The sequence below is a fragment of the Ahaetulla prasina genome, chromosome 2, assembly GCF_028640845.1.
Source record: "Ahaetulla prasina isolate Xishuangbanna chromosome 2, ASM2864084v1, whole genome shotgun sequence".
NCBI lineage: Eukaryota > Metazoa > Chordata > Lepidosauria > Squamata > Colubridae > Ahaetulla > Ahaetulla prasina.
In genome coordinates, this window is record NC_080540.1 from 105,215,727 (window position 1) to 105,242,923 (window position 27,197).

The 27,197-nt window shown below is 37.3% G+C and overlaps 1 protein-coding gene across 1 annotated transcript in view; it reads right to left on the reverse strand.

Annotated features, from left to right (window-relative positions):
- The window catches only part of ERGIC1 (endoplasmic reticulum-golgi intermediate compartment 1), an 84,791-nt gene that overhangs the window by 15,994 nt on the left and 41,600 nt on the right, over positions 1-27,197 (reverse strand). The window contains exons 5-6 of the mRNA XM_058169435.1: positions 10,497-10,591; positions 1,584-1,708 (exon numbers count right to left, since the gene is read on the reverse strand). Coding sequence (XP_058025418.1) covers positions 1,584-1,708; positions 10,497-10,591 — 220 coding nt within the window. The remainder of the gene's footprint in view (positions 1-1,583; positions 1,709-10,496; positions 10,592-27,197) is intronic.

Below are 27,197 nucleotides of genomic sequence, written 5' to 3' on the forward strand. Positions count from 1 at the left end.
CTAAGGTAAGTGACGGCAGTTCACTCCACCATGCAGAGCTAGGGATTAAACTGCTGGAGCAGAGACCATCTCCAGTTTCATTAAGCCATTGAGCCACCATGCCTTTCATTATGAAATCATGTGAACGTATTATAGAATCAAAAGTTGGAAGGAACCATTTAGAACAGCAGATCTAATTCTGCTTAATCCAGGAATCCAAATTGAAGCATTCCAGTCTAACTCTTGCTTGAACACACCCAGTAAAAGGAATCCCACCTGATCTAAAAAACTGGTTGTACCATCAAATTGCCCTTCATGTTCGATAGTCCTTTTTTAATTAGTTTTTGACTAAATTTACTATAACATAAAACAAAAATAGAGACAAATATAAAAAAGGGAATAGGGGAAGGAAAAGAAGGAGGGAAAGGTAAGACATAAAGAAAAAACGAGGCAGTGAATTCCAACTTTTTTCAGTACAGTAGAGTACAAAATACAATTACAACATCAATTTTTTGCTTTATCTGTTTAGCAAGTACTAGCCATCTCTATAAAAATAAAGTAATGTAATCATCAAGACCTAAAATCACAGTTTCATTTTTTTCTTTTTACAGCACGAAGTCCAGAAGCAGTTTCCAAGTCTTAGGCCCTCCCCCCCCCAAAAAAAATCATTTGCAGTGTGATTTCCTGTAACTGACATTCACAATTTTGATGATCATGACTTTTTTCCCTGTATTTTTTTCAGATGTTTGAACAGTGTTACTTTATTTTTCCTCAGTCGTCTTCTTTCATTTTAAACACTCGTAATTTCTCCCATTACTCTTCACTGAAGCTTATTTTTAGTTCTCCTCTATATTACCCTCTACTGACCTTGTTCAGTTTGTCTGAATCGTGCAATGCCTAGACTTTAGACTGGATGGGTACTTAAAATGGGATCTGACTAATGCCCAATAAACTGGAACTACTACTGTCAGTGATTTTGGAGAGTATATTTCAAAATGGAATACATAAATGAAAAGTGACTGTTCACAATCAGCATGGAAATGAATGTGTTTATTAACAAGTTATTTCAAAATAGTAAGGATGGGATATTTTCTTGCTAAACACTCCAACTGTTGCTTGAAACAGCAGAATGGAAAATGTACTTAACTGTAGATTGCTTCATCTTGTAGCAACGTTCCATGGAACAGAAAATCAATTTTCTTAACAAGATTCTGATTTCCAGGAACCAAAGCTATATGAAAATTGTCAACCACGACACTTATTCAGGAAGAGGTTCCGATTTCATCAGTTAGTTCTGTAATAACTTCTTACTTTTATTATGAGTTAGAAAAGTTGCAGATACCTATGCTATTAAGGGGAAAACTTAACACCAAACCTGTTTTTTCTTCATAAATGACAAATTTTGTATCTCATTCCTATATAATCTGAGGGCCACTTTAACAGCAGTGTTTACAATCTGAGGGCCACTTTAAACAGCAGTATTTCTTCTGTACTTGTATATGACCCAAATCACAGTTCTCGCAGCACATTTAACTCTCTAGACATACAAACAGTTTCTTTTCAAAGCTTTTCAAGATTTCCCCTGAATGTTCAGTTTTACTTGCCTTATTGATGCTGAAATGACCCTCAAATCTGCACCCATCGCCATTATTCAGAGGAATTTTCATTGAGTTATCAATGTGGCCAACTTCATGTCTTCCCATTTCATCTTGAATATCTAATCCAATCACTACAGGTGGAAGACCAGAGTTAAAAAGAGAAAGAGAGAATTTATTATAAATTAACATAAAGAAATAACTGTATTTCCCATTTTTGTATGAAAGTGAAATTAGATAGAAAAATGATCATCATTAAATATTTAATGTTCCCCTAGTTTTATGAACTCGTAGAATTTAGTATTCTGTTAAATACTACCAGAAGTATTCAGTGTGTCAATGCTAGAATGCAAGCATCAACTCTTCTTTTGAAAGCTATCGACAAGCTTCTAGTATTTGATATGGCTCAACAATGCTCCCCAAAACATCTGATCAGTTAACCCATACACAAAGAGATGAATAAATGGAATATAACTTTTGTTTTCCTCAAAGCCTTTCTAATATATTTTTTATTGTTTGTAATTTTTTTTTAAACTTATTTTTGTGGTGTTTTTGGTTTTTTTCATTATATTCCATTTTGGTTTTTAACTTTGTCATTAAGACTCATGCATATGAGATGGGCAGCTACATAAATATATCAAATAAATAAAGTACAATAATAATTATATTGTCCTGCTAGTACATTATGGGAAGAAAAGACAACTAAATGTGGCTGTTCAGAGAATGAGTTAATAGAAAATGCTATATATCATCTTTGCCATTGGAAAATAATCTTATTTTCAAGCTTAGGGACACCTAAGATATCTACCTGACTATCTTGACTGAATCTTCTTTTGTTGCTTGCCATTTTTCAGCAGTTATTCCATCAATTCCTGTAGCCTTCTAATTTGCTAATGGCCAGAGTGCTGAACTATACTAGAGGTTCTTGAAAATAATTATCTTCTAAGGAATCTTGGATGTTGACATCTCTACTGTATAATGTTTTTTGATCTCCTTTGAATTGGTTATAGGGACACGGTGGCTCAGGGGCTAGGACGTTGAGCTTGTCGATCGAAAGGTCGACAACTCAGCAGTTCGAATCCCTGGTGCTGTCATGTAACGGGGTGAGCTCCCGTTCCTTGTCCCAGCTTCTGCCAACCTAGCAGTTTTGAAAGCACATAAAAATGCAAGTAGAAAAAATAGGGACCACCTTGGTGGGAAGGTAACAGCATTCCGTGTGCCTTTGGTGTTGAGTCATGCCGGCCACATGACCACGGAGACGTCTTCGGACAGCACTGGCTCTTCGGCTTTGAAACGGAAATGAGCACCGCCCCCTAGAGTCGGCAACGACTAGCACGTATGTGCGAGGGGAACCTTTACCTTTTATTGGCACTCTTTACCATACCAATTTGAGATTGGAATCTTCTAGGTACAGAGATTTTTTAAAAAACCTTCCTTGTTTTTCCATGTCAGCTTCCACCTTCAATGACTTTACAGATGTTGTAATACTGCTTCTTGTTTCTTCTAACAGCTCTATAGTTAAGTTCCATTCTGAGGTTTTTGTCTTTCTTGACTTTGGCTTCTCTTCTCTTCTCTTCTTTTCTTTTCTCTCCTTGCCAATTTTCATGGTTTCTTTTGACATCCAGTTTGCTTTCTTTATTTTTGGCAGTCTCCTTTCATATTTATCTTTAACAACTTAGAAGAAGTCCATTCCATAATTCCTGCAGTTTTCTATCAATGAAGTTCAGGACTTCAACATAATTCTTAATGTTCTCCTTGAAAAATTTGGATATATGTTCAAGAACATATTGTAGAAATTGACTTACTTTTTTCTTCTTCTTTAGCTTAAATTGGAGCTTTTACATGAGCATTTTATGATCTGTTCCATATTCAGCACCTGACTATATCTTTGATACTATAACTGAGCCCCTCCATCTTCTTTTAATAATAATATAGTCAGCTTGATTTCTAAATGCTGCATTTGGTGATGTCCATACAGTATACAGAGGCATCGATTTGGCTGTTTGAAATCAGTGTTGGGTATGAAGGAATCATCAGGAATGGCAGAAATTGGTAAGTTGGTTTCTGGCTTCATTTTGGTTTCCTAAACCAGGAGTCTCCAACCTTAGAAACTTTAAGGTTTGTGGACACAAACCAACTCTCTGGGAGTTGACGTCCACAAGCCTTAAAGTTACTAAGGTTGGAGACTCCTGTCCTAAACCATACCATTCAACTACATTGTCTTCTTTCCTGTTTCCAATTTTGGCATTCCAGTCTTCAATCACAAGCAGAACATCTTATTTGCATCTTCTGTCAATTTCAAATAGAACCTGATCACAGAAGTCATGAACTTCCTCTTCTTCTGTCTTGCTGATTGGAGTATAAACTTGAATGAAAGGACTATGAAATCTAATTAGTATTATTCATGTCACTGATTGCATTGCAGTCATGTTCTGTTCTTGCTATACTCATTCTAATTATAAAATCAACACTTTGTTCTTTGTTTTTTATGGCCAGAGTAAAAAACAGTGTGAACTTTAGTGCCCAGTCCCAGTACCTCACAATTTATTGATGTCTAAGTCAATCTGTAATTGTTTTAGTTCACATTACACTGTGTTGAACTTTCCTATGTTTATATTTCTTATATTCCATGTCGCTACTGTGAATTCAGACTTTTAAACTTGGGAATTTCTTTTTCTGAATGGCAACATCAGCAACTAGTTGCAAAGGCTTTACTCTAGCCATGTCATGAATGCATTTATAACATGGTCAGGATACTCTTCAAGATCCTCAACTCTTCCTCTGTAGCATATTCATTGCCCTTATCCAAGCACAAAGTGGCCAATTATTCTATCCACATGGTTCTCTTACAGAAGTGACCATTGACGTCTCCTGGGTAGTATAAATTGATTCCTTTGCCACTTTCACTAAAATAATCAACTGCTGTGAGAGATGGTGTTCACAGAAGGGAAGCTGATATGAGGTTTTACACTGAAGCAGCAGTTTCCCAGGAAGGAGGAAGAACATTCCAGAAAGGGGGAGAAGGAGAGGGCAGCACAGCCAGAAATTGGATAGGAAACAGAGGAAGAGAGTAAGTATAGCCATTCCCTAAAATCTCCCATGGTATATCCATTAGGATGAGAGCAGTAAAGGTTTAGTCTGGCAAGATTCTGTCTGTTTTGTGTAAGCAAATAAAAAACTCTGGCTGAGTTGCCCTACATCATTCTTGGGCTTATCTGCCTCTGGCAATTTCCTATATAGTTGTTGCCCAGTACTGTAAAGGTACTTGTTTTAGCTTTACTTCATGCCTCTCTCTCATTACACTATTGATAGTAAAGCTAAAAAATATGTTGTGATTCTGCTGGGATGCTCTGTGTTAGAGGAAGCAACAAATGAACTAGTGGACTAGATTCAAAATAAGGCATTTTTAGCACATCTAAGAATAAATCGCAGTATAGCTTGTCCCTCCTATAATTTTAATCCCATTAACATCTGAAAATGGTTACCATGTCCTACTCAGTCACTTCGGGAACAGCTGAAATAAAAAAAGGAACTTATCCCCAAGAGATTTATGTGAGAAATGTGTATTAATGCTAAGGTTCCCAGAAGCTGTGATAATTTAATACCTGCTATAAATGATGATTGCTTTCCCTTTCTATTTCCCTAAGATCCATAGTGATTAATTGCCTTCCAAAAATTTGAGATGCACCTTAGGGGAGGGGGGGGCAGTCAACAAGCACAGGAGTTGAGACTTCCAGTATGGCTCCGCTTCGTGGAGAGCAGCTATGATTTAGCTGCTAACTCCCTAGTCAGTAGAGCTGTCAGGACATCGTAAATCTGGGTCCGACAGCTTGGAATTCTCTCCTTCGGGCAAAGAAGGAAAGATGAGCATTCAGGTTTGAAGTTGAGACACCCTAATAAGCTTCTAAGGCTTATGGGGAGTTCTCCTTCCATAGCCTGATAAGCTCCTGGCTGGGTGAGGCTTCTGCCTTTATGGCGGACAAACGAAGCGTCCAATTTCCACGGCTGGAGTTGATTTATGATGGACTGTAACGTGGACGGAGCAGAAACTGGAGTTTTAACACTTGTTTGTAAGAAGACTGCAAGCCCCTGAGGATATATTTGCTGCGAAGATAGGAGAGAAGAAAGCAAATGGCGGTTTTGTGGAATGTGTGTATTGAAAACGAAAGTTAAAGCTAACAGCTAGTGTCGAAATAGAAGATATATAGGAATGATTAAATGGAAGAAACGAGAATCTTATGATTTATATTTTTTCTTCTTCTTTGGGATTATAGTGATTTAGAAGAAAAGTTTTTTGAATTTTTCTTTTTTAATTTTTTTTTCTTCTTCTTGGTCCATTATCAAGCTATTTTTTTTTTTTTAAATGGCTTTTAAGCAAATAGTGCCAAAAGTCATTAAAAACTTTGAAATTTCTTCAGCTCAGATTCAAAAATTAAAAGAAGAAATTAAAAAGGAATTAAGAAATTCTTTACAGGAGTTTTTGGAGAGTCATTTTTTAGAAATAGATCAAAAATTTGATGAAATAGAGAAAGAGATGTTGGATTTTAAGGAAGTGGTGGAAGAGCAGAAGAGGGAAATGAAAATGGTAAAGGATGCAATTGCGCAAATATTGAGCTCTTGTATTCAGATGGAGGATGATCTTGCAGAAATTAATAAAGCTAATTTAGAGTTGCAAAGGAAAATAGAAGAAACTCAAAAAAATCAAAACAATTGGAACTTAGATAATAAGATGGAAGATATACAGGCAAAGGTAGATAGGGCAGATGAAGAAAGAGTAATATAACAATATAGATTAATGGAATATGCTATAAGGGTGAGGGGGTTGAAACAAAATAGGAAGGAAAATTTAAAGGAGATTTTTACGCAAGCCTTTGCTCAGATAAAGGGTGTGGAGCCAGAAGATTTTGAGACTAATATTGAAAGAATTTATCGTTTTAATTCTTGGTGGGCAAGACAAAATAGAGTACCAAGGGATGTGGTTATTTATTTTACAACTAAAAAGGTTAGGTATGAAATTTTGCAAGCTTTTTATAAAAATAAATTCCAAATATTGGGACAAGATATAAAAATGATGAAGGAAATTCCTCCTAAAATGTTAAGAAATTAATTTAATTTGCTTTTTTAGTGGATGAGTTTAAGAAACATCAGATATATTTTAGATGGGAAGTCCCAATGGGTTTGTCAGTGAATTTTAGAGGCAGAAAGTATTTTCTTAATTCAGTTATGAAAGCGAGACATTTTTATATTAATGTTTTAAAGAGTGGGAATCCTTTGTTGTTAGATGCTAAGTTAATTGGTTTGGAAATGATGGAAAATAGAATGGGAGAGGGGAGGAATGTTTAAGATGTGAATATGATGATTATGGTTAATTTTTGGAATTGATTTGTTTAGGATATAAATTATAGGATTTTTGTTATTTGCTATTCGTATGGTATAAATTTATGGGATGATATTATTCAATTGTGAAGGATGGAAAGTGAAATTTATGAATTTAGATAATGTGGATGTAATGATTTTAACTGCTTACTGTTATATTGTGTATGTAGTTTAAATGATTATTTGTTTTAAATGATACGTTTATAGATAGTAAAAGTTACGAAGTTAAGCTGGAAATACTATATTTGAGAGATTTTATTCGAAATGATATTTGATTGATGGAGTAGTATTGGAAGATTGGATATTAAATCTTATGACAATTGAAGAAATATATAAGTGATGAAAATTTGAATTTGAGAAGCTGGATTGTAAATTAAGAAATGGACTTATGAAATTTGAAGGAATATACAAGTGGCTGGAAAAAAAAATTGAACTTTAGAAGATGGACTAATTTTTTAAATGGACTGTAAGAAGAACGGACATTAAATGTTATGGCAATTGAAGAAATATACAAGTGATAAAAATTTGAGTTCGAGAAGATGGACAATAATTTGAGAAATGGACTTATGAAATTTGAAGGAATATACAAGTGGGGGGAAAAATTGAATTTGAGAAGATGGATTAATTTTAAAAATGGACTGTAAGAAGAAGTAATATGTGAAGTTGGTATTGCTTCTCTTCTTTTCTTTTTTTTAATTATTCTTTCCTATCTTTTTATTTTTATTGTGAGGGGATCTAAAGTTTTAAATTTTTAAAGGTGGGAGGTTATGTATATTTTGTTTACGTTAGTTTGTGATTGTTGGTCATAATACCCGGTATTTGCTCTGGGAAGTCTGGGGGGAGGGGGGGAGGGGGAGGGGGGAAGGGGGGGGAAATGATACATGGATTGATTATTAATGTATAGTAATTTTTGAAGATATGAAATTAAAAATTTTAAATGATATTGGGGATGCTCGACTGCCATTTCAGGAAGAAAAGGAGAGAGGAGTAGAAGGAGGGAAGAAAGTAGGTAGGAATGAGTAGAGAAGGAGGAGGGGAATAAGAAGGTAGATAGGGTGGAAGAAGGGAGGAGTGGAGAAGGAGGAGAGGAAGTATTAAAGTGAAGGAGATGAGGATGGATGGGAAAGTAGTAGAGGGTAGAGAGGGAGGTGTGAAGAAAGGAAGTGGTAATCGGGCAGGCCTGAATCAGTAATAAATAAAAATTTAATGATTAATGATGGATAATAGTTTGTACATAAATATGATGTTGGAAAATGGAAATAAAAATTATTTATAAAAAAAAAAAACAAGCACAGGAGTTGCCATCAGATCAATTCACTTCAATGGACTTTGTGTTTCTTCTCTCACAATAGAAGAAAGAAATCCAGTGACATGTGAGCTGGTGGTAGAAATTCTACATAGAAAATCCGTACCCTCACATCGCTTGCAAAATAGTTACAACAGCCTTACAGCCGTTTTGAAACCATAAAAGAATTTCATAAAAGCTCTTTGAATAGTACTGAAAACATGAGATTATATGCCAAATTAGCTCTACATGCCCTTTTTAAGAAAAGAGTGTTCAGTAAATATTTCTCTTTTCTGTTAAGTACCCTGTCACTTGTTACGGCGATAAGTACACTATTATCTAAATAAATATTTAGCAACACCAGAAAAGTCATTCATAAAAGCAAGAATGTAATTCTACATAAAAAAAAGTATTTTTTTTCCAAGAAAAGAACAAGTATACTCATAGGAATCTGAATGTGAAATATGAAACTAACATAGTTCTACAATCACAATTGTAATCTTAGCTGAATAAGGAAAACTCACATTCACAGTGCAGGCTTGGCAAGCTGATGTTCAAATTTACTTCTATTTTGCCCCCGCTATCTTTGTCTGGATCATCCACATAAAGTTCATTCACACTGCAGGGGAGAAGAAAATAGGTGGTGTCATTTTTTAGAAGATATTAAAAGAAGCCTTTATTTGAATGAAATGTGCCAAGGACATTTGCACTGAAAGAGAAATAAATTTTGCTGTAGGACTGAGCTATGCAGGTTCAGAAAAATAATTACTCTGCTCTTCAAAATACTCATGTTGTCTTTCTAGAACACGTGCAGAATGCAGAACAACTGATCTAACAATCATTTCAAAGGAAACATATTTAAGTAGTGAGAAAAGATGTACTTTTTATGTGATTATGCTGTTAAATAACATGAAAGTTCCTAACGGCACAAATAAAAATAGGTTCTAATCAGTTAAATAATAAGTACAGTGTGTATCTTCTCAATAAAAATACAGACTATACTTACAATGAATAGAAATCAGATTTAATCTTAGACACGTTAATAATTGGGCAAACTGATACTCTTTCTTGACTCTCAATTAACACAATTATGTTCAAAATAGCAGTTTTTACATTACATGGTCAATTACGAACAATTTCTTTCCAGGCAGGTTTCAGCTTCATTCATTTAGGCTAAATAAGTCCATTTTAATTAGATCTCCATTATTCAATTTTACAAATAGAAGGATATGTATATTTTGTATACGTTAGTTTGTGATTGTTGGTCATAATACCCGGTATTTGCTCTGGGAAGTCTGGGGGAGGGGAGGGGAGGGGAAGGGGAAATGATACATGGATTGATTATTAATGTACAGTAATTTTTGAAGATATGAAATTAAAAATTTTAAATGATATTGGGGATGCTCGACTGCCATTTCAGGAAGAAAAGGAGAGAGGAGTAGAAGGAGGGAAGAAAGTAGGTAGGAATGAGTAGAGAAGGAGGAGGGGAATAAGAAGGTTAGATAGGGTGGAAGAAGGGAGGAGTGGAGAAGGAGGAGAGGAAGTAGTAAAGTGAAGGAGATGAGGATGGATGGGAAAGTAGTAGAGGGTAGAGAGGGAGGTTGTGAAGAAAGGAAGTGGCAATCGGGCAGGCCTGAATCAGTAATAAATAAAAATTTAATGATTAATGATGGATAATAGTTTGTACATAAATATGATGTTGGAAAATGGAAATAAAAATTATTTATAAAAAAAAAAAACAAGCACAGGAGTTGCCATCAGATCAATTCACTTCAATGGACTTTGTGTTTCTTCTCTCACAATAGAAGAAAGAAATCCAGTGACATGTGAGCTGGTGGTAGAAATTCTACATAGAAAATCCGTACCCTCACATCGCTTGCAAAATAGTTACAACAGCCTTACAGCCGTTTTGAAACCATAAAAGAATTTCATAAAAGCTCTTTGAATAGTACTGAAAACATGAGATTATATGCCAAATTAGCTCTACATGCCCTTTTTAAGAAAAGAGTGTTCAGTAAATATTTCTCTTTTCTGTTAAGTACCCTGTCACTTGTTACGCGATAAGTACACTATTATCTAAATAAATATTTAGCAACACCAGAAAAGTCATTCATAAAAGCAAGAATGTAATTCTACATAAAAAAAAGTATTTTTTTTCCAAGAAAAGAACAAGTATACTCATAGGAATCTGAATGTGAAATATGAAACTAACATAGTTCTACAATCACAATTGTAATCTTAGCTGAATAAGGAAAACTCACATTCACAGTGCAGGCTTGGCAAGCTGATGTTCAAATTTACTTCTATTTTGCCCCCGCTATCTTTGTCTGGATCATCCACATAAAGTTCATTCACACTGCAGGGGAGAAGAAAATAGGTGGTGTCATTTTTTAGAAGATATTAAAAGAAGCCTTTATTTGAATGAAATGTGCCAAGGACATTTGCACTGAAAGAGAAATAAATTTTGCTGTAGGACTGAGCTATGCAGGTTCAGAAAAATAATTACTCTGCTCTTCAAAATACTCATGTTGTCTTTCTAGAACACGTGCAGAATGCAGAACAACTGATCTAACAATCATTTCAAAGGAAACATATTTAAGTAGTGAGAAAAGATGTACTTTTTATGTGATTATGCTGTTAAATAACATGAAAGTTCCTAACGGCACAAATAAAAATAGGTTCTAATCAGTTAAATAATAAGTACAGTGTGTATCTTCTCAATAAAAATACAGACTATACTTACAATGAATAGAAATCAGATTTAATCTTAGACACGTTAATAATTGGGCAAACTGATACTCTTTCTTGACTCTCAATTAACACAATTATGTTCAAAATAGCAGTTTTTACATTACATGGTCAATTACGAACAATTTCTTTCCAGGCAGGTTTCAGCTTCATTCATTTAGGCTAAATAAGTCCATTTTAATTAGATCTCCATTATTCAATTTTACAAATAGAAGGATATTATTTAAAAGTTGAGATATAGCACAATTAATTTTCAAAGAAGCTTCATTTCAGTGTTTCTCAACCTCAGAAACTTTTAAGATGTGTGGACTAACTCCTAGAATTTCTCAGCCAGCAAGCTACCTAAAATTCTTTTTAAGTTCCTGAAGTGGAGAAAGACTGTTCTATGCACGAGGTATGTGAATGGAATGGAGTAAAGAGACAATGTGGTCCTGCCTTCCTCAAAGTTATTATAATTTCCACATGTTCAGGCAGCATGGCTATGAACCTTACTATCTGGGAACTGTGGGACAGGAAGTGGGAACAGTGGACTCAACGTATTCCCTTATGTTCATGTTCTCATATGTGTTACATCATTAATGTCTGTTCTCATCATTCCAAGGATTCAGTAATATGCAGATGTTTCTTAGAAAAAAAATAGGCCAAGATATGCAAGCGCTCTAGGATTAAGTAATATGCAGACATTTCCTTAGCAAAAAGTAGGCCACAGATATGAAAAACTTCTGATTAATGAACTATATTTCTTAATTTTTATTTTAAAATACAAATTTATTAACAACAGCAAGAATGGCTTAAGATAATATGCTTCTCACATAATCCTATAAATGACTAATAATATACCTAATATCATTACATAAAGGAGAACGTTGAAGGTAAACCAAAGTCTGTATTAGCATATTAAATTAAAACAGAATGGCTGCACTATTATTATTAACAGAATAACTGAGTTGGAAAGGACCTTAGAAATTTTCTACTTTATCACCTTGCTCAAACAGGAGATCCTAGACCATTTCAGATAAATGGTTGTCCAATCTCTTCTTAAAAACCTCCGGTAATGGAGCATCCACAATTTTTGAAGGCAAGCCATTCAACTGAATAATTGTTCTGTCAAGAAATTTCTCCTTAGTTTCCATCCATTTAATTTATATACAGCTACAGTATGGTTCACCCTTCATATGTAAAAGAAAGATTGTGATTTGTTCCAAAGAAAACAAGTCAGAAAATGAAGCCAACTTTTTTTTTTCTATTTTCTATTTTCAACTTCTTTTCTTTTTCCGGGTTTTTCTGGTTCACACAGCACATTAAACCAATTCCCAGATGGAGTTTTCTGTAAGTATAGTTGCTTATACCCAATAAAAGGAGGAATCTGTAGATATTGTTTGACTTGATCCAATAGATGTTTTATTTAAAAAGAATAAAAGGACATGCTCATGACATATAAAGCAGAATCGCAAATGAAGTTGCTTAGCATAAAGGATAACTAATTATGAAGTTTATTTCTCATCCAATTCATCCAAGTCACGCCTCTTTCCCAGCAATCAATTCCTGAGCTCATTCTGCAATTGCTTGCTTTCCCTTCAGGGGTTTTTTTCCTTCCCTTCTAACCATTTTGCATTTTCCTTTCTTTTCAGATTCTTGGCAGAAAGATATATAGCATGATTTTTCAAAATTATCAGGAAAATATTTTACTGGAGCAAGTGGGCTCAGGATGGACCACATTAAATCAAGTATACAAATGGAACAGAACGAGGGTTCTGTGTTCAGAAAAACATGTACTGTTCAGATGCTAAGATTATATGGATAGCCTTTAGTTTTTAGGTGGTAAATTCCAAATGGGGCAACATGTTATAAGTTATTCCTGAAAGGCAGTAAAGAGCCAGGTCAGCAAGTTCAGAATAACTGCATTTTAAGACAATGTGACACACTCAATCTATTGCTTGGCAGTCCTTCCTTAAAACTGATCCATAAGGCAGATGGTAAGCATTAATCAATCCTTTGTTGAGATGATTCATAAATATGATGCAGAAGGGAGGAACATGTCTACTCATGGATGATCTGGTTTCATGTTCCTTCGTTGCAGCTGCCAACAGGCAAAACTAAGCTTTCCATAGAGTTTATCACCGGCTGATTACATAGTTGCTTAGGATTAAGTAATATAGTTCTTCAAGTTCCCAGGAATGATCTCAGTCAAGGGAAGCATAAATCCTCATAAGCAGTGCACCTATCCTTATTAGTACCTTAGTGCTTCCTGAGGGATGCCAGCTTATGAGACTACCTATTTCACAAGAAGGACTCACTACCCTTCTTCCCATCTCCTCCTGGATCTATGAGACATATCTTTTAGTTATTTATTTATTTTTGTCACAACATTATATACAAGCACATATAATGAAAGAAAACAATAGGACAGGAACGGTAGACACTTTTGTGCTCTTATGCACGCCTCTTATAGTCCTCTTAGGAATGGGGTGAGGTCAATGGTAGACAGTTTTTGGTTAAAGCTTTTGGGAGTTTGAGAAGAGACCACAGAGTCAGGTAGTGTGTTCCAAGCGTTAACAACTCTGTTACAAAAGTCATATTTTCTGCAATCAAGATTGAAGCTGTTAACATAAAGTTTGAATCTATTGTTTGCTCTTATATTATTGCGATTGAAGCTGAAGTAGTCTTTAACAGGAAGGACATTGCAATAGATGATAGAATCGGCGGAGTTCTAAGTTTTCTAATCCCAGGATTTCAAGTCTGGAGGTATAAGGTATTTTGTTGTTTACAGAGGAGCGGAGAACTCTTCTTGTAAAATATTTCTGGACTCATTTAATTGTATTAATGTCAGAGATGTGGTATGGGTTCCAGACAGGTGAGCTGTATTCAAGAATGGGTCTTGCAAATGTTTTGTATGCTCTAGTTAGTAGTGTAGTATTTTTGGAAAAGAAGCTACGCAAAATTAGGTTTACTACTCTTAGAGCCTTTTTTGCTATGTAGTTGCAATGGGCTTTGGCACTTAGATCATTTGATATGAAAACTCCAAGGTCTTTTACAGGGTGGGGGTCATCAATAAGGTAATGTCCATCAAGCTTGTACTTAGTGTTTGGGTTCTTTTTTCCAATATGTAAGACTGAGCATTTGCTGGTTGAGATTTGAAGTTGCCAAGTTTTAGACCAATCGGATACAAAGTCAAGGCCTATCCTTGTCATATAGATATCCATATCTATATATTTATCTATCCTGTCAGTTACAATCTCCGAAACAAACAAAGCTGTCAAAAACAATCAAGCTTTGAAGGTTTTATTTAACAGTACCTGAAGTAAAAATTTACATTAAAACACCCTTGGCTATCCTCTTTAGGAAAAAAAAAACCATTGCCTTTTGTAGAAGATACTCTACAAGCATGCATGATGGACTAATAATAAAGTTTTGATTTGTGGTTCTTCACTACACAATATAGTTAGTCCTCAATTTATGACTACAATTGAGCCCAAAATTTATGTTGGTAAGTGAGAAATTTGTTAAGTGAATCTTATCACTACAGTTGTTAAATTAGTTACACAGTTGTTAAGTCAGGGCTGCCAAACTCATGGCCTGCGGCCCAGATGCATCGCGCTTACCACATCCACGCCCAGTTTAGTGAAGGGGGAAAAAGTCGCGATATGTCATGTGACGCCACCCTGACAATGCGAGTTTAACATCCCTGTTGGTAAGTGAATCTGGTTTCCCCACTGGCTTTGCTTGTCAGAAGGTTGCAAAAGGTGATCACATGACCCCAGGATACCGCAACTGTCATAAATTTGAGTCAACTGTCAAACATCTGAATGTAAATCACATGACCATGGGAATGCTGGGGTCATAAGTGTGAAAAATGGTCATAAGTCACTTTTTTCAGTGCCATTGTAACTTCAAATGTCACTAAGTGATCTGTTGTCAGTCGAGGACTACCTATATATACCTTTTATTCCTTTACTATTCTTTTTTTAGAAGAGGTAGTACTAGGCTTGAGAGGGATCTTGAGCTTCTCCCACAGAGCTTCTAAACTTGCCACTCCAGCATCCTAGCTTTCTATCTCCATCTCATCTGTTGCTGTAAGTACACCATTTGCCCCCACCCAAAAGAATTAACTGGTGGCCTTGGGAAACAATTGTTCGTCTTCATGATGTTCTTAAAAGTCTTCACCTCTTTTAAGAACAAAGAGGAGAAAAAACTTCCTTCCAATTTTACCTAATTATATCCTAATTTGTCACCCTTCCTCATTCTCAAATGGCATTGACAAAGTGCCACAATAGATGGATTAGACTTCCATGGCTAGTATCTATTGGGCAGTGCTAAGCTTCAGGATTTAGTTTTCTGATGTTTTGCCAGCAGCTGTGGCTGGTATCTTCAGAAGGAATGGCAGAATTGAGCAAGGACAGACTGCCCTTCTGTCTCCTCAGATTTTTATGCTCGTTTTACCTGAAAATAAGGTGTAAATTACCCTTGAAGTAATTTGAAGCTTTAGTATAAATTGGGTAATATCTACTATGAGATAATACAAGCTTTCCAGTTCACCAATGCAGAAGTCCTCAGCTGGAGAAGGTAGCCTGTCTCTGGATGCCTCATCATTATACAGTAAGAAGCTTTATTGCCACCGCTCCTCTAATGGCAGAAAAGGGGAGTTCGAAGTAGATGAATGCCTTGGAAATGTTATATTCAATCTGATATTTCTTCCAACAAAGGAGAACCTTCTCCCCACACATTTAAGAAGATATAATTAAAAATAACCCCTTTAATGAAATATAATTAAAAATAATTATTTCAACCAAAAATAAAAAGGGAGCAGAGATACAAAATTAGGTCAAACTTCCTAAATAGTCAGAATAAACCAGACTCTTCCTACTGATTCCCTCTATTCTTCCCTCTTTGTGTGTGTCCCTGAAATCTGTGTGTGTGTGTGTGTGTGTGTGTGTGTGTGTGTGTGTGTGTGTATGTGTAAGAGAAAGGGAGGGAGGGAGAGAGAGAGAGACAGGCAGGCAGAGAGAGACAGAAACATGCATGACATCATTGCACAAATGCAATTTATAACTGGTACCAGACATTACCAAGCAAGTACTGTAAATAACATCCTTTTGTTGTCATTGTGGTTAAGCGCTGGTGCTGCTGCCTCCAACATGTTTGTTAGTATCCCAACTTCCTAGTACTTGATATTGTGATTCTTTGTAACCGTTTACCATAAGGAATTAGCTTCTGAAGTAATCAAAATGTAGGTTAAAAAAAAAAGGATACAGTATTGCTTAGTTATTTTAAGATTTAAGATATACTCAACATCTTTGTCACTTCCTCAGACCCAAGAATGTTCAAAGCATTCTGGCCTACTATGGAAGGAACTGCAGATCTTATATCAATATAAAATAAAATGGAGGATAGAGACGTCAACATTCATTTGAGTCAGCCACTATAATTGGCACTATGGCACTCCGTCTTCTGTTTCCTGTTAACCCACACACATATATGATGAGGATGAACAATCTAACCTTACCAATTCTACAATTTTGCAACACCTTTCATTAAAGCATCTCAAAAGTGTTGAGCAAGCATTAATTACGCTGAGGAAGTAGACAGCCAAATATGATTCTCAACTTCAAGCATAGCATAATGAGGAATACAAACAAGATTATTTGTCAAATGCTTGCCAGTCATAGTACTGAAAAAACAAACCAGAGACGAATGAACCAGTTAGTCAAACAATTAAATCACACTTCCCTTATTAGAACAGTTAACACTTGCTCTAAGCCAATGCTTTTCAAATAATTTTCTAGAGACTCTTGAGATTCTTCAAAATCTTTTCAGAAGTTTTTCAACTTTGAATATTAGAGCTGGTGAAAAGCTCTCTACAAGAAAATTTGCCCACCAGTACTTGTCTTTTTCTGTAATATGTACAGGGGGAAAAGAGACCTTCTCAATCTAGCTGTGGTCCAGACATGAGGATAAATTCCCAGAATTTATTAGACAATGTAGAGAAGAGCTGAAGGGATGAAATCCACATATCTGAAGACTTCCAGGCTGGAATTGCCCAATGTATCACATATCCCAGATACACATTTCATTCATACAGCAACACAATGCATATGCTCATTCCATACTACCAAAAATAAAAAGGAGCAGAGATACAAAATTAGATTTACAACTTTTAGAGACTTTTTTGCTATGTAGTTGCAATGGGCTTTGGCACTTAGATCATTTGATATGAAAACTCCAAGGTCTTTTAGAGGGTGGGGGTCATCAATAAGGTAATGTCCATCAAGCTTGTACTTAGTGTTTGGGTTCTTTTTTCCAATATGTAAGACTGAGCATTTGCTGGTTGAGATTTGGAGTTGCCAAGTTTTCCAGTTCACCAATGCAGAAGTCCTCAGCTGGAGAAGGTAGCCTGTCTCTGGATGCCTCATCATTATACAGTAAGAAGCTTTATTGCCACCGCTCCTCTAATGGCAGAAAAGGGGAGTTCGAAGTAGATGAATGCCTTGGAAATGTTATATTCAATCTGATATTTCTTCCAACAAAGGAGAACCTTCTCCCCACACATTTAAGAAGATATAATTAAAAATAACCCCTTTAATGAAATATAATTAAAAATAATTATTTCAACCAAAAATAAAAAGGGAGCAGAGATACAAAATTAGGTCAAACTTCCTAAATAGTCAGAATAAACCAGACTCTTCCTACTGATTCCCTCTATTCTTCCCTCTTTGTGTGTGTCCCTGAAATCTGTGTGTGTGTGTGTGTGTGTGTGTGTGTGTGTGTGTGTGTGTGTATGTATGTGTAAGAGAAAGGGAGGGAGGGAGAGAGAGAGAGACAGGCAGGCAGAGAGAGACAGAAACATGCATGACATCATTGCACAAATGCAATTTATAACTGGTACCAGACATTACCAAGCAAGTACTGTAAATAACATCCTTTTGTTGTCATTGTGGTTAAGCGCTGGTGCTGCTGCCTCCAACATGTTTGTTAGTATCCCAACTTCCTAGTACTTGATATTGTGATTCTTTGTAACCGTTTACCATAAGGAATTAGCTTCTGAAGTAATCAAAATGTAGGTTAAAAAAAAAAGGATACAGTATTGCTTAGTTATTTTAAGATTTAAGATATACTCAACATCTTTGTCACTTCCTCAGACCCAAGAATGTTCAAAGCATTCTGGCCTACTATGGAAGGAACTGCAGATCTTATATCAATATAAAATAAAATGGAGGATAGAGACGTCAACATTCATTTGAGTCAGCCACTATAATTGGCACTATGGCACTCCGTCTTCTGTTTCCTGTTAACCCACACACATATATGATGAGGATGAACAATCTAACCTTACCAATTCTACAATTTTGCAACACCTTTCATTAAAGCATCTCAAAAGTGTTGAGCAAGCATTAATTACGCTGAGGAAGTAGACAGCCAAATATGATTCTCAACTTCAAGCATAGCATAATGAGGAATACAAACAAGATTATTTGTCAAATGCTTGCCAGTCATAGTACTGAAAAAACAAACCAGAGACGAATGAACCAGTTAGTCAAACAATTAAATCACACTTCCCTTATTAGAACAGTTAACACTTGCTCTAAGCCAATGCTTTTCAAATAATTTTCTAGAGACTCTTGAGATTCTTCAAAATCTTTTCAGAAGTTTTTCAACTTTGAATATTAGAGCTGGTGAAAAGCTCTCTACAAGAAAATTTGCCCACCAGTACTTGTCTTTTTCTGTAATATGTACAGGGGGAAAAGAGACCTTCTCAATCTAGCTGTGGTCCAGACATGAGGATAAATTCCCAGAATTTATTAGACAATGTAGAGAAGAGCTGAAGGGATGAAATCCACATATCTGAAGACTTCCAGGCTGGAATTGCCCAATGTATCACATATCCCAGATACACATTTCATTCATACAGCAACACAATGCATATGCTCATTCCATACTACCAAAATAAATTGTGGCCTCCAAAATTACACCTCCAAATGCCTTGTGTCATACAAAAGTGAATGGCAGGCATACACATATTCTCAGTCACCAAAAAGAAAGCTAGTGGGAAAGAGTTACAACCAATTCACCTAGGTAGGAGGAGGAGGAAGATACACGATGCTGGCCACGATGGCAATTCTAGTAATTATAGATACTGTAATTGGCATGTGTCAGAGGGGCTACAGCCCAAGAGCCATATTGCAGCTAAAGATTGGAGCTCAGGAATACCAAGTCAAAAAACTTGCCAGTTCTCATGGACCAATCCAATCCAGGAATCAGAAAAAACATCCAGAGATAGCAGAATAGCAAGTAGCATAAGCATCGACTATTTCTGCAATGTGGCTGAACCTCCAAACAGATCAGGCAGCAGGCTGCTTCAACATTAGCAATCTTTGGATGGTCAGAGCAGCTCTACATGATGTCATCAGCATCAATCTTAAATCTAAATTCCAGAATTATTACAGAAATCAAGAAGAGAAACTTAGCTGCCCTCTATAAGTAAGGACACACAAGTCTGATCTCTCCATTGCTAGAATCACAGTGAAAGAACTAAGGTACATCAGGTTTGTTGATATGTTGAAGACGAGCCCCAATAAGGCAAAGGAGTCTATCATGTCAAACAGACCAGCTCAAGGCCCTGGAAGTGAAAGGTTCTTGTTGGGTTTGCTCTACCCACCTGGAACATAGAAGCTCCAGCCTATTCCCATTCCCCTAGTGGAATAAGGCAGTCCCCAGAGCTGAATTACTTGTAGTTCTCACTTACCAACCACGAAACAGACCAGCAACTCCATCACTAAATGATATGATCATAAAGCGAAACATCACATGACTGCACTCGACCTATGTTGCCAATTCTGGCTATGATCATGAAGCAAATCACTAGTGGCCATTAAGCATGACCATGACCTGTGACTTCCTGCTGGCTTCCCCATCAACAATGCTTGTTGGAAGTCAGCTGTGAAGGTTGCAATTGTCAATTATGTGACCAGAGGATGTTGCAGCCATCATAGATGTATGCCAGTTGCCAAGGGGCTGAATCAGGTGAAATCCGACCAGTTCAGTCAAACCGGTAGCGGACATTTGGCCTGGGTCGCCGAACCGGTAGCAATCTCTGGCTGGCCACACCCCTGAACTGGTCGCCCGGTCACCACTTGCCCGCCCAGTCACTCCTCACTTCTATTGTGTGGATCTTCGCTTGCGCACAGTCTCTGCTCTGAAGCTTGCCTGCCTGAAACGCTGTGCCCCAACTGAACGGCCCTGATCTGCCTGCCAAGTAAGCCTGCAAGTCACTGCCTAGCTAACTGCCCCCCCGTCCCATCCTACCTCTCTTACTCCCTTCCCCATGGCCTACAGCCTTGCCGTGCTTCCCTGTCTTCCATGCCGCCTTCCCAGCAGTCCCCATGGCCAGGCCCACTTGCGAAGGCCTCCCTTACTCTATTCCCTGCGGCCAGGTGGCCCTGACATGCTTGCCTGCCTTCCACGCAGTCTTCCCAGCTTAGCCTCCGAGGCCGGGTTAAGCATCCACCCCATGATGGGAGACATGCCGCGGGTGGGCGGCCAGCCCCTTGGGAAGACGCAGCCACTGCAGGAGAAAACTTCAGATCTTCTCTGCTGCAGGCAGGCTGTAGCAACTCCGCTGTGAATGGAGGGACAAAACTTTGGATTATCTCTACTGCAGCATTTACAGTTGAATTCTGTAGCAGAGAGAATCCGACATTTTCTCCCTCCATTCACAGTGGAGCTGCTGCTCCCTTTATGATCCCTCCCAGCGGTCAAAGTACGAGAAAAAGTTGGATTATCGCTGCCACAGAATTCAATGTTAAATGCAGCAGAGAAAATCCAAAGTTTTCTCTCTCCATTCACAGTGGAACTGCTGTAGCCTGTTCAATTAAGGTACTTCGACCCCCAGGAGAGAGGAGGCCGGGGGGACCATAAAGGGAGCAGCAGCTCCGTTATGAATAGAGGGAGAAAACTTCGGATTCTCTCTGCCACAGTATTCACTATGAGCCCTTCTCATGCTCATACACACATTTTTTCCTACCAGGTTCTGTGGGTGTGGATTAGTGGAGGGAGTCCTTTGACTGAATGGGCGCAGCTGTGAGTAACATCAAGTTGGCCACATCCACTCAGTCACAGGAAACCCCTCACCAAGCCACGCCCACAGAATCGGTAGGGAAAAAAATTGAATGTCACCACTGGCCTGAATTGTGATCATGTGACTGCAAGGATGCTGCAATGCCTGCATGTTCAAGGACCAATCGTAAAGGTTGTTTTTCAGCACCATCATAATTTCAAACCTTGGCTAAACAAACAGTAAGGGAAGCAAGTAAATCAGTAAACCAGCTCGTTCCAGTATAAGTAGAAAGAGAGGAGAACAATTGACCCTTATTTCCAGAAACTCATTAAGTGAATTCTATTCTTTTCCATTGTCTACCTATTCTTGACACTCTTCACATTTATGAGGAAAAGGAAAAAAGAGAAGAAGGAAAGAGCTGAAGATTGAGACAATCAAGCATCATGAAGAAACATGTCAGTAGGAAGGAAAAAAAACAGTTCCACAGCATCAGAGATATGCTAAAAGAGATTTGCTCAGGATCTTCAGCTTTTAATGTGCAATCTAAAACAGCAGAATCTTCGTATCCTACAAAGAAGCAAAGACAAGAGCGGCCTCATACATTCCTCATAGGGTTCAAGTCTTTTTCATATTATGATTTTGTGCAAACCAGTTCCAGTGTTCACATCTGAGATGGTTTAACTACTCACTTATGAGTAGTTAACATTTAATAAACCACCAAGAATACTTACTACTTTGCAGTAAGTACATACTAGTTTGCAGTTTTCTTGGCATGGTTTTTCAAAAGTGGTTTTCACTATCTCCTTCCTAGGGCTGAAAAAGAGTGATTGGCCTAAGATCACCCACCTGGCTTTGTGCTTAAGGCATGAATAGAACTCGTGCTCTCTTGGTTTCAGCTTGGTGCCTTAACCACTACACCAAAGTGGCTCAATATTTATTGAGTTAGAGATTAAAACTGAGAATGTTTGTTAATTTTATTTGAATTCACACATCTCCTGAAGGGATCCCAGGGATCCCCAGGGATCCTCAAAACACACTTTACCAACTGCTGCTATAATATAAATGCTTCTAAGGAATCAGAAGGTACTCTTCAGTTGCCAACACAAACCTTAGAATATCATTCCAGATCTCTCACTGAGATAATAACAAATGTGTGGATCAAAATAGTCCATCCAGGAAATCCTCTTTACTGATGAACAACCTCTATTCCATCCAAAGATGTCATAGACATGACATAGGCAGGCCTGATTTGTAAATCAGTTGTCCCAGAAGACCGAAGGGAGGAGTTTACACATCAAATGGAATGTAGAAGAGACAGAATGCTGAACAAGTCCAGGAAACAGCACCATTCAGAATAAGTAGCTGCATCTGTCTTTTCTGTATTTGACCAAACTTTGGTGATACCGACACCATGACCCTTCTCCCTTGACATCCCTTGTATTAACTGAAAACAAGGATATACAGGTGGTCCTCAACTTATGACCACAACTGAGTCCAAAATTTATGTTGCTAAGTGAGAAATTTCTTAAGTGAGTTTTGCCATTTTAGAACTTTCCTTGCCACATTTATTAAGTGAATCACTGCAGTTGTTAAATTAGTTACACTGTTGTTAAGTGAATCTGTCTTCCCCATTGACTTGCTTGTCAGAAGGTTGCAAAAGCATGACCCTCGGACTCTGCAACCATCATAAATATGAAACTGTTGTCAAGCATCCAAATATAAATCACGTGACCTTGGGGCAATGGTCCTAAGTATGAAAAATGATTATAAGTCAAGGGTGAAATCCAGGAGGTTCTGGAGAACTGGTAGCAGAAATTTTGTGTAGTTAGAACCAGCAAATACCACCTCCGGCTGGCCCCAACCAGGGTGGGAATGGAGATTTTGCAGTATCCCTCCCCTGGAGTGGGGTGGGAATGGAGATTTTGCAGTATCCTTCCCCTGCCATGCCCACCAAGCCACGCCCACCAAATCACACCCACCAAGCCACGCTCACAGAACCGGTAGTAAAAAAATTTGGATTTCACCACCGTTATAAGTTACTTTTTTCAATATTGTTATAACTTTGATCACTCACTAAGCCAACGGTTGTAAGTCAAGGAGTATCTGTAAAGAAATCCTTGCCGTCAACTCTGAAAGAAACGATTGACTCAGTGCAGAGATTTCCGTCTGACCTTTTTGGAGGCAGGACATATGCAAGAAAATAACCACTGGAATTCCCAACGCATAAGCCTGAAACAGGAAAATGTCTCTCAAATTGATACCACCACCTCCTCAGTTAGTATATGGCTGCAAACATTTTGGTGCATCTAGAAGCATACAAGTAATGTGAGAAAGGAGTAGGAATTTGGTTGGGAAATGTTCTGCAATTCAAAAGAAAATAGGTTCCCGCCATCCCCATCTTCAGGAACAAAAGAAATGATAGCTATTAGATATTGAGATAATATTCTATTCTATTCTCTGTACTTTTTCCAACATGTTATCCATTCTATTTATGATTTCAAAGGAAAATGGGACAAAAACTCTTTTTGAATCTTAAACCAGTAAATAAGTACATGGTGCACCTTTCTTACACATTAGCTTTCTTGTGTGCACAAACCACAGCAAAATTGTTATCCGTCCAGATTTACACCAATATTTATTATGATAAAAAGCAAGAAAAAGCCCCAATTCTGTAAACTAGTATAAACATGTAGAAAGTGCAAAGGGAAGTTATGGCTGTAGCAAAGAACAAAGTTCAAATGAAATATAATGTGAACTGTTTTGAACATGCTATAAATTTTAGCTGAACGAAGTAGGAGAATTTGCCCCCAAATGAATTCTTTTTACAGGTGTTTTTTTCCTTCTGCTTCGTTTTCTACAATTCTGACAGTAGCATTAATTTTTTTAACAAGATATGTGCACCAAATATTACATTTTGAGTAAGAATTATCTCAACTCTTCAACCTTCATTGAACTGAATTTTGCTCAACTTTATTGATCTGAGCTCTTCAAGCATTATTGTATGGAATGATTTGCTTAAAATATAAAAATATGTTCTACCATCATTCATCTCTTCTTCAACATAGCAAACACAATATAACTTGCTAGTACAAAACTTGCAGCTGTAAGATTTTCTTGATGATAAAAAAAATGCATTATTTTGGCAATATTTTGCAACTCTGTAAACATATCCACATCCTTGCAATATTATTTGTGGCATCAGTTGGACTAATTAGTTCATTCCTTCCTAAATTGGAGAATATATGGAAAAGTTCAAAATCATTTCTACAGAGGATTATTAATTAGGTCAAAAGGTGGATGATGATTATATCACCAGTTAGATCATTATAATAATAGCAGCCACCAGTTACAAATCTGGGTTACCTATGAAAGAGATTATTTGATTTATGATGTATCAGCAAGATGAGGTAGAGAAGGCCGTTAAAAATTACAATGAATGTTGTCTGAGGTACATCAACCTACCACTAATCCTGCCCAGGAAATACCAAAGGCATTTAACTTGCAGCTTAATTTTCCAAACCACTTGAGTCATTCACTTAGTAGAACAGGGTACCTGTTTGTGACTGTCAACCTTAAAGAAATCCAAATATGGAACACTGACCTCATTTCCTTTATTTGTTCTTGGAGTCAGAGCTCTCTTCCTTGCCTTAATGTGTTCTTTTTACACGTAAATAAAAAACCAGAGCTTTGAAGGATAATGATGTGAGCTTTTTGAAATTTTAATCAGTTTTCATTTTCTTATTTCTCCAGCAAAAAGAGAAGAAGAACAGAGAGAGTTGTGACATTTCATCTTGCAAGGAGAAGGGATAAAAAAAAAGGGGGGGTGTGTGCAATTGAAAGGATAACGTTATTTCATTTTATCCCAAAAGTACCCCAAAGAAAAAAAAATATAGAAATTTGAATACATTACACTTAGATTTCACTTAATCTCAGTCTGAATATCAAAAAAATAATGTGGTTTCCTAGAAGAATATGCAATAAACTAATCCAGTAACATCTTAACTGTCCAAGAATAGATTTCAAATGTTCCACATTCATTCAGCCTTAAAAGATATGCTGGACAATAATAAAGGAGGAAGCTTCAAGGATCGGTCAGACTTCTTCAGCACAGCATATCGGGGAATGTATGTGTTTGTCATCTGGAGATGGTTCCATTTATATTTCTGTAAATCTTAACATTCTGGCTAGGGGGCACTCAAACATCAAAGCATAGAACAGGAAATTAGATCAACCAATCAGCATTCAGGGCACGCACCTTTCCATAACACACAGTTGGAATTCAGGAGGTCTGTGTATCTGCCCGTCCACAACCATCTGCCATTTACGCTTATCAACCGCTTCACATATAGGTATGCAGCGACACATATGTGCAGTGGTGGGCAACTCTAAATCAAGCTTCAGCCCCATGTCATTTATTGGCTACCTCCTCCAAAGTCCAAGATCATATTTGACCTCACCCCATTCCTAAGAGGTCTGTAAGGAGTGTGCATAAGCGTGCCTACTGTTCCTGTCCTAATATTCCTTTTGGTTGTATTCAATTTGTGTGGTTATTTCATGCCTATATATATATCGATCGTTGTGTTTGACAAAATAAATAAACAAATTAAAATAAAAAATATATATTCCTGAACTTTGACCGAATATATTTCCCCTTTTTAAAAGAAAATAACCCTACAAATGACATATTAAGTGTCTAAATCAGGGGTTTCCAACCCCCAGTCCGTGGACCAGCACCGGTCCGCTACATGCCAGAAACTGCGACCCTGCAAACAAGGGAACCCCATCAATGGGATGCAGGCAGCATGTGAAACCACGCCCCCTACAGGCTGGGGAAGAACCTCTCTCCACGAAACTGGTCCCTGGTGCCAGTGGTTGAGGGCCACTGATCTAAATGATACACTTAACATCACTACCACTCTTCTTTTAGCTTTCAGAGGCCATTAGAAAAATAATAATAGTAATAAAGTACAACTCCTGGCTAAAGTGTCTCCCTGTGGCAGATCGAATCTGAGACATTGTCACACTGGACACGCAGCGCCGCTGAGTTACTGCCGTGAACAGGGATGCCTTGTTATGCTCCCCAGCCATCAACTTATTGGTTTGTCAGCAGAGTAGCCCAAAGCACTACATACCAGGGATGAGCAATTTACTGCACCCAAAAGTACATGTTCTTCAATCAACAGATTGACTCAATCAGACAAAAAACGTAAGGAAAAACACCTTCATTTTGGAAAAATACCCATCCAAAATTCCTGACATCCAACTTTTCAGACAGATGCAAAGTTAACCAAACAGGAACCTGCTGATAATGTAATGGCTTATAAAGTGTCTATTTAGAGCAGGGATGTCCAAACGTGGCCCCTTGAAGAGTGGTGGACTTCAACTCCCAGAATTCCCCAGCCAGCAACTTGCTCATATTTATAGCTCATGCTGGCTGGGGAATTCTGGGAGTTGAAGTCTACCACTCTTCAAGGGGCCAAGTTTGGACACCTCTGATTTAGAGGCTTCTGATGCTGCCATTTACTTAGGGAAACCTGCACCAGAAATGTGATGCTTCCTCAGGTGTTATTGTTAAGGAAGAAATTGCTGATTAAGAGATAAAGAACTGTTGTGTTTTCATCAGGACTTGGACAATACATTTACAGGAAGTTTTACATCAGGAAATGCTTCCTCTATCCTTACCAAACTTAGAGCCAGACTACGTATGATAATAATTACATAGCTCCACCCTTAACTATAAAGCAGTGTTATTTTATATTTCATTTGTTAAAAAAAAAGATTGTGGAATAGCTAGTGCCAACTAAGATCACAGCTTGGAGATAGGGAGGCTTGTTTTCCCCCCTCCCCTGCCACACACATTTCTAATATGTGTTTTTCAAAAAAAAAAAGTATGAAGCAAGATATATTTTCCTATCAATGCAAATAGCCAGCATCAGGGATCCAGCAGGGTTCACGCTGAGAGCAGGACTAAAATATTATCAAAATAATATCTTTTTTGAAACGCCACATAATGTAGCACATTGCATTAAATATATTTTAGGATGTTAAAATATGTATCCCTCACCCTGAGGAATAGTAGAGCTCTCTGGAATGATTTAAGAAAAATCTGAAAAAAAGCTTGTAAGAACTGCAATCCCCAAAATATCAAAACAAATGCAAATAA